Source organism: Arachis duranensis, chromosome 9 (assembly GCF_000817695.3).
Source record: "Arachis duranensis cultivar V14167 chromosome 9, aradu.V14167.gnm2.J7QH, whole genome shotgun sequence".
Lineage (NCBI taxonomy): Eukaryota > Viridiplantae > Streptophyta > Magnoliopsida > Fabales > Fabaceae > Arachis > Arachis duranensis.
Window position 1 is genome coordinate 3,547,128 of NC_029780.3, and position 8,076 is coordinate 3,555,203.

General features: G+C 30.4%; 2 protein-coding genes across 2 annotated transcripts; one reads left to right on the top strand and one right to left on the bottom strand.

Annotated features, from left to right (window-relative positions):
• The first annotated feature begins 1,131 nt into the window (after nucleotides 1-1,131).
• Nucleotides 1,132-3,456, top strand: LOC107464059 (protein CHUP1, chloroplastic-like). The gene is made up of 2 exons (XM_016082962.3): nucleotides 1,132-1,975; nucleotides 2,388-3,456. The coding sequence occupies exons 1-2, from the start codon at nucleotides 1,292-1,294 to the stop codon at nucleotides 3,222-3,224; spliced, it is 1,521 nt and encodes a 506-aa protein (XP_015938448.3). The 5' UTR covers nucleotides 1,132-1,291; the 3' UTR covers nucleotides 3,225-3,456.
• A 356-nt stretch (nucleotides 3,457-3,812) lies between these two features.
• LOC107464060 (GDSL esterase/lipase APG) lies at nucleotides 3,813-6,675 on the bottom strand. Its single transcript, XM_016082963.3, has 5 exons — nucleotides 6,325-6,675; nucleotides 5,523-5,653; nucleotides 5,073-5,306; nucleotides 4,492-4,747; nucleotides 3,813-4,257 (listed from the first exon to the last, which is right to left on the bottom strand). Exons 1-5 carry the CDS (start codon nucleotides 6,572-6,574, stop codon nucleotides 4,061-4,063), a joined length of 1,068 nt encoding a protein of 355 aa, XP_015938449.1. The 5' UTR covers nucleotides 6,575-6,675; the 3' UTR covers nucleotides 3,813-4,060.
• Between the last annotated feature and the right edge of the window lie 1,401 nt (nucleotides 6,676-8,076).

An 8,076-nucleotide genomic window follows, 5' to 3' on the forward strand; every position in this document is an offset into this window, starting at 1 on the left:
TTTTTATGAAAAGAACATCAAAATTAATCCTTAAAAAATGAGTACCATGTTTATTTATATTAGTCCTTCAAAAGATTCATTACACAGTCAAGAGTGTCATGATTCTACTGCCACCAAAGTGCCAATGGTTTTCTTAGGGTTAACAACTAACAAAACATGATTTAGCAGGAATTTAATTGGTTCGTAAATTGATTAAGAGAACAACCGATGTCAGAAGAATCTGACATACCGATAACATAGTTTCATAAATTCAAGCGAATCAATTTATAATTCAGAATAAAATGACAAATAAATTTTTTAAAATTTATATTTTAGACAAATTAGTCTTTAAAAAAATACTAATAAAATTTTTCAGATATCAAATATAGATACATTACCTTTAAATTAATTTTTATAATTAGGGTAAAAAAACTTAATTTAAACTAACTTATTCACGTTTATTACCATAAAAAACTTTATTGGTAATTTTTTTAAGAGAGTATTATATCAAAAATATAAATTCTTAAAAATTTATTTATCGTTTTACTCTATAATTTTATTTATATAAGTAAATGATCAAATTAGTTCTTAAAAGATCATTCATTTTTTAAATTAGTCTCCGAAAATTTTTTAAATCAAATTCGTCTTTCAAAAATTTTAAATTAATCATTTTAGTCTTTCTGTCACATCAAAATTTGTTGATGTGGCATATTAAGTGACAACACAACACACACCTAGTAATCCTAATTAGCCGCTAACATGATTAGTTTATGAAATTATATTAAATCAACCCCAAATTAAGGAATTCCAATACTTCAAGTTTTTAACTCAATTAGGTTTTGATTTGATCTAATTTCATAAACTTATCATGCTAATAGTCAATTAAAATTCTTATGTGTGTTGTAGTATCATTTAACGAGTCATATTAACAAATTTTGGCATCGTCAAACAAAAAAAAAACTAACATGATTAATCTAAAATCTTTAAAATACGAATTTGATTTAAAAAAATTTTTGAGAACTAATTTTAAAAACTAGTGATATTTCAAGAGCGAATATGACATTTACCCGTATTTACATACTGAAATACTATAACTATATTTTTCACGTAAAATATTTTAAATGTGACATTTTGTTCGATGTATCTATTACCAATATTATAATTAGAGGTTAATTATATGATCTTATCAAACTTTTTGTTATAACAGGAAGAAATTTGCATATCCACGGTGATCAGTACCAATTCCTTAGCTGGAGGTCACTCTCCAAGATCTAAACACAATGGAGACAAAGAGAAAGAGAAAGACGAGTCTATGTTACCTGAATCTGCAGAATTCGGATCCATCATCACTGCTGGAAGAATCTCTTTCAAGAAAGATGTGGAAGTTCCAGCAAGATCATCAGAAATTGCGTCTCCATCAACAGCGCATGGAAGCTGTTCCGAGAGGGATGATTATCACGAACAAGAGATCAAGCAACTGAGCAACGTGATCCGAGTCCTTCAAGAACGAGAAAGAACCCTAGAACTTCAATTGCACGAGTATTGCGGTATCAGAGAGCAAGAAACGGCGGTTATGGAGCTCCAGAACAGGTTGAAGATAAGTAACATGGAGACTCAGATGTTTAATTTGAAGCTCGAGACGTTGCAGTCGGAGAATCGGAGACTGGAGGCGCAGCTGGCGGATCATGCGAAAGCTCTCGGCGAGCTTGAGACGTCGAAGGCGAAGGTGAAGATGTTGAAGAAGAAATTAAGGTATGAAGCTGAACAGAATAAGGAGCAGATCATGAACCTTAAGCAGAAAGTTTCCAAGTTGCAAGATCAAGAATCCAAGTTGAATCGCGAGATTCAAGCCAAAATTGGAAGGCTAAAGGAACTTGAATCTGAGACTCAAGTGTTGAGGGAAGCTAATATGCGATTAGAAATGGAAAATTCTGAATTAGCTTCCAGATTGGAATCTACTCAGATGCTTGCACAAGCTGTTCTAGAAGACCCTGAGGTAAATACAATATTCTTATTCATTGTTATTTAACTCATTTTCAATACATTTTAAATTTTAAATATTTTTTATGATGTAACTGACTGATTTTTTATGTGCAGCTAACATAGCTAAAAAAATGTGTAGATGAAAATTGTTAAATTATTTAATATATTTGACAAATTTATAATTTAACAATTTTCAACTATTATTATTAGTAGAAATTCAGGTGCAAGTCGACTTCACGTGAAGTTGATATTTGAGAACTGTTAGATGACTAAATTTTCATCTAATGATTTTTAGATATCAACTTCATGTGAATTCGACTTCCCCTGAGTTTTCATTGTTATTGTTACCTATTCAATTACTTGAAGTTTTATTCAGACATTTAATCCTGTTCTGAAAAAGTACGTGACTACTTTCACATGAACAGGCAGATGTCCATAGAAACGAGAACGAGCTCCTTCGAGAGAAGAACGAGAGCTTGGTGAAGGAAATAGAGCAGTTACAACATGATAGATGTTCAGATGTGGAGGAACTAGTTTACTTGAGATGGATAAATGCATGCTTAAGGCATGAACTAAGGCACTACCAACCGCCGGCGGGAAAAACGGTGGCGCGTGACTTAAGCAAAAGCTTAAGTCCTACGTCAGAGAAGAAAGCCAAGCAGCTTATACTTGAGTATGCAAACAGCATTGATGGACCAGGGAACCTTTCTTGTGCTGATTCCGAGTCTTCTTCCCAGGCTTCTTATATGACGGACTCCGGCGAGCTTGACGAGTTATCGCCTCGTCTGGAAAACCCGCCGGTAAGCAAGTCAAAGATCTATCGGAAGCTAATGAAGCTTATTCGCGGTAAAGATAAAGACAAAGATAAAGAAAAAGATATAGACCGACGAAGGCTCAGCCGAGCCACGTCCAGAGAAAAATCATTTAAATCTCTAGATGGTGGCACTATTTCTCCGAACTTCGGCTTGGCTGGAGCCGACGGAATGAGAAGTGAGTATGCAACTCCGGGTAGAAATTCGCTGGACTTAGAAAGGACGACGAGTTTGAAGGAGGAAGGAGATAGGAGGAGTCGAGATTCCAAAGAGGAAGATAATGAGTCTTTACAAGAATCTTCATCAGTTAATGAGAAATCTAACAATTTGGTTAAATATGCTGGAGCTTTGAAAGATTCTCCTGGAAATGCAAATGCAAATGCCATTGCCAATGCCGATCCAAAAAGGCTCATTGTACATAGAAGATCGGCAACATATAGTTCATTTTAAACAAAACCTATAATCCAAAGATTTTGGTTTTTCTTTTCTTTTGTAAATATTATTACAGGTTAGACAATAATCCTGATTTAGCATATTATTAAGTATTAAATTTCAGAACATATAGTAACCATCTATTAGATAAGGATGCATTATTTCAAATTGATTGGTATGCTGTATGCATTCATTCATGAACAGTGTTTTAGTTAAGACTTTAAGAGTATATATCACATCATTTTAATTATACTTGTACTGATCATAACTTTTATTGTTATTCCTTCCAATTATTAATTTAATTTCTAAATATTAACTATATTGCAAAGTAATGTTGAAAAGGTTTTGGGCTGGGAAGGGTAAATCAGTAATTGGGTATAGTATGCTTTAGAATATATCACTTCAGATTTCAGAAGGATATTTTCAAAAAGAAATCATTTCTCATATGCAGCATTCATCATATGTATTTATTCCATATATGGTTATTCTATGATCATTTCATGTCTGACTTTAGATTCTGCCATGATTGCATTTTCTTTTATATCTGTATGGTTGGTGGTGGATGGTCCTAATTCAAATACCAAAAATAACTAGAACAATAGTACATTATTCATGAATAATAACAGAAATTTCTATATCATATAAAATTATAAATTGGTTTACAAACCTTACCAGAAATTTCATAAGATGTACTGTAATACATACAGAACATATAATGCAGATTTATCTAGACCCCAGAAAAATATAAAACTTTTACATCACTTAAACATGATGATTGATGAGTAGTATAACACTAAAACATTTAATTTGATATATATAGATAAAATGTAACAATGATTATACATATAAATTCCTTATGAGATAAGAGAAATGCCCTGTAGAAGCAAAGAATCAGCAAGAACTTGGTTAGCAGCTTGTGAAGGATGGACACTGTCCCAAAAGACATATTGGGTTGCATTAGGACAAGTTCCTGGTGATTTTGGATTGCACAACAGGATTGTTGTCTCCACTGTCCCTGTTCCACAGCAACCTCTCCTTGCCTCCACAAAACCTATATATATTTAACATCACAAAAGAAAAGTGTCATTTGAAGGAAATACATCATTATTTTTGTGTACATCAAGAGTGATTTTATTATTTAAGAAAATAGAGATTTCTCAAAAAAAAATCCAAAATGAAAAAAAAAATCTAATATTTTCAGTTGGAAAAAAAAAAGAAGATTTTTTCTAGCAAAATAAGTTGCAAGAAATGCAGTCCTAATATTAATTTAGATCAGAGTAGGTACCAGATTTTGCAGGGGACTGAACAAGGTCAAGTAGAGGCTTGTAAATATCAAAGACAACAATCTTAAGGCCAGGAAGTTGTTTTTGAAGGTTTGAAGCAGCTGAGTTAATCTTCTTGTTGAATCCTTGAGCATCTGTGTTGAGTCTTGACACACATCCATTCTCATGGAAACCGAATAAAGTTCTTGCTGCTGGTAAACAACCCAATGGTGGCAGTGATGTCACTCCAATTCTCCTTGCTCCCAATCCATACAACCCCTGCATATTTGTTTGAGTATTCAATTTTGCATGATAAATATATTCAAAATCATAGAAATAATTATTTAAATTATATGATATAATATTTAATAATTAGGGTCAATTTGGTAAATATCATAGATTAGAAGCAAATAATCCTCAACAACAGCTTAAACTTTGTTTTCTCACTTAACAGAATAAATTCCTTGAAATAATTAAGAGGGTATAAATAATTCATTCCAGTTTCCAGAGAAAACTACCCAAAATTGGAAATTAAGCAACTCTAATTAATATGACAGCACTGCATGATGCATATATTTCAAGGGCAGCTTAATTAATTATGTACCTTAATGAAGCTTGTGAATGAATCCAGAAGGTAAGATGAATATTGGTCAGGAGTGAAGGCCTTGTTGATCCAAGGGTTAACATAGTAATTTTGTACAAAATCACTACTTCCAGCACTCAATAAATACAATGCATCCTTGATTATTGAAGCTGATTTGGCACTTCCAGCCACCTGTGCCAGTTTGCTTTGATATTCCTTGAAATATTCTAATTGTTGTGACAATGGAATTGCATGCTGCACCAAAAAGAATAAAGAAAAAAAGCAGAATTTTTCATGTAATATATATGCACATTAATTATGAATATATAAAGTTGAGAAATATTATTTTAACAATTAAAACTAACTTGACAAGTAATAACTAGGAAATGAATTATTTAAACTGTCCCTAATTGTTAATAAAAAAAATTAAGAGAAAAAATAAATATTTTCATTACTAGCCAGCTAGCTTACATTCAAAATAGCAGCATTTTCATCATAACCAGATGCAGCTGAAGCAAAGTTTGCACCAATTAAGAGGTTCTTCCCTGATGCCTCTGGACTCAGATATGCTGGTGCATAGCTCTTGAATCCTAGTGTTTCAGCTGCAAATTTAAAGGAAAAACATTATTTCAACAACAATTAATGTTTCAGATAATTAATGGGTGTGGTTGAACAAAACATTTTTAGAAAATTGATTTTAAGACACTAATTATAATTTTTTTAAGAACCTTTTTATCTGTCAAAATAATATTTTTCACTAGGGACAATTTTGTCTAAACATTCTTCCATATTCAAAATTCCGATCGAAGATCACTAGATTAAAAAACAAAAAAGAAAAATGAATATTTATTACTCTAGCCAACAATTTTTTTTTAAAAAAAAAGAAAAGGTTAGTGACCAATTTTTTTAGTGTAAAAAATAGAAGAGTTGATTAATATTTAGTTCAAAAACAAATTAAACAAAAAATGTTAGTCACTTATAATTTTTTATTTAAAAAAACACATGAAAGAAAAAAAACACTTTTTTTAACACACCCTTAAAAAAGTATTTAACACATCATGTTTTATTAACGGTGAAAATTTAGGTACAGCTAATTTCATATGAAGTTGATAGTTAAGAGTCGTTAGATAATAATTTAGTTAAAATCTGTCAACTCATTTAACGATTTTCATTTATCAACCTCAAATAAAATTAAGTGCACCTAAATTTCTAGTTTTATTAATCACTAAATATTCAAAGTAAATCCAAAATTAAAAGCGCTTTTTAAACTTACCAGTAATATCAGTAGCTAGTTTGCCATTACAAAACCTCCCTGTAGCTTGGTGATTAACAAAGTCCCTCCCATAAGGAGGGTAATTTGCTTTAAAGATAGTTGGGAGATAGTCATTGTTTCCGACATCGACGACGGAGTCTCCGAACGTCATGATTGCCGGAACAAGTGTTGTTGTATCTTGCGCATATCCGGAATATGCCAAGATCAACAACACATAATAAATAAAGAACACAACAACAAAGTTCTTCATTATTTTTTTTTTTCAAAATGGATAATTAACAATGCAATGAGCTTGGGTTAGCTCAGTATATAGTATTCTTGAAGCATTGTTGTTGTTGTGCAATGGAATTTTATATGGACAAGACAATGACCTAGCTAGCTCTTAATTGGAACATTCATGGAGGAGGGTGGAAGTTAGATAGATGCCATTAAATGTGAACGCGTAGTAGTAGTTCCTATGCATTAGGCATATATAGTTTTGCTCAAACTATTTTTGAATGAATAATGAAAAAGGTTAAGAGCAAGAAAAAAAAATCTATAAGAAAAATTGAACTCCAAGTTAATCTAGAACTCAATTCATTTTGGTTAGGTTAATTTTTTTAATGTTTAATTTTGTTGAGTCGATTCAATGCAAGTAGAACAAGAAAATTTGTGATGGAGCAATAATGCTACTAATATCTTTGGATTCATTAAGGAACAGTATTATATATATTGCTCTTAGATATTAAGGAACAGTAGTATATATATTAAGTTTTTAAAATAATGGATAATAAAAATGCGTCTTTACTCTTTACAACGAAACCTTAAAAAAAAAAATACTCAACTCAATTCTTGATATTTTTTTTAGGATTGATTAGCTTCCGTAAAAAAAAATAACATTAACTTTTTTTTATACAAGATTAATCTGTCCTATAAAAATAAAGTTCAGAACCAAATTGATATTTTTTTATCAAAAATCTCGTTATCTTTTGAGATAATTATCAAAAACTGTTTTAAATTTTTCTCCTTTACAAATATACACACAATTAAATGTTATATATTTGGTAAAACAACCTGGGCGATGCGCAGGCATTTACCTAGTTTAACTTAAAAGTTCACAAGTGAGATTATACTATGGTCGATGAATTAGATTAATCGAAAATTAATGACCTAATTGATCCTTTTCAAATAAAAAAATTAGACACAAAAAAAGTTGGTAAAAAATAATAAATTGATTGAATTAGTAATTTTTTTTTATTGAAAAGCCAGTTAACAAACTATTTTTTTTGAAATATAAATTTTAGATAAAAAAAATATATTATTTTATCATATTCAATTTAATTTAAATGAAACTTTGATCAAGTTTTTAAATTTAAAATTAATTTTTTTAAACTTCTAACTTCCTCAGATGATCGATTATTTTCATTGATATATATTCTTTCAATTAATCACAATAATTAATCTTAGTTTTTCGGTACTTTTATATGTCAAATAAATAATTCAGCAAATTAACTATGTGTTAGTTGAGCAATTAATTTGCTTTATTATTTTGCGCATACATTAATTTATTATTAACCGATGATAATTCTTTAAATTACAGTATCTTTTACGATAATTTACGCTTTTTACTCTTAAAACACAGCAGTATAAGACGATTTATGTTCAAATTTAAATTTCAAGAGTTTGTGACAATTTACATGTTGAAGGCTAACTCCTTCAAAATTCTGTAACGATTTATGTACGGATACATCTTTTTCAGTGGCAGCGGTAAGA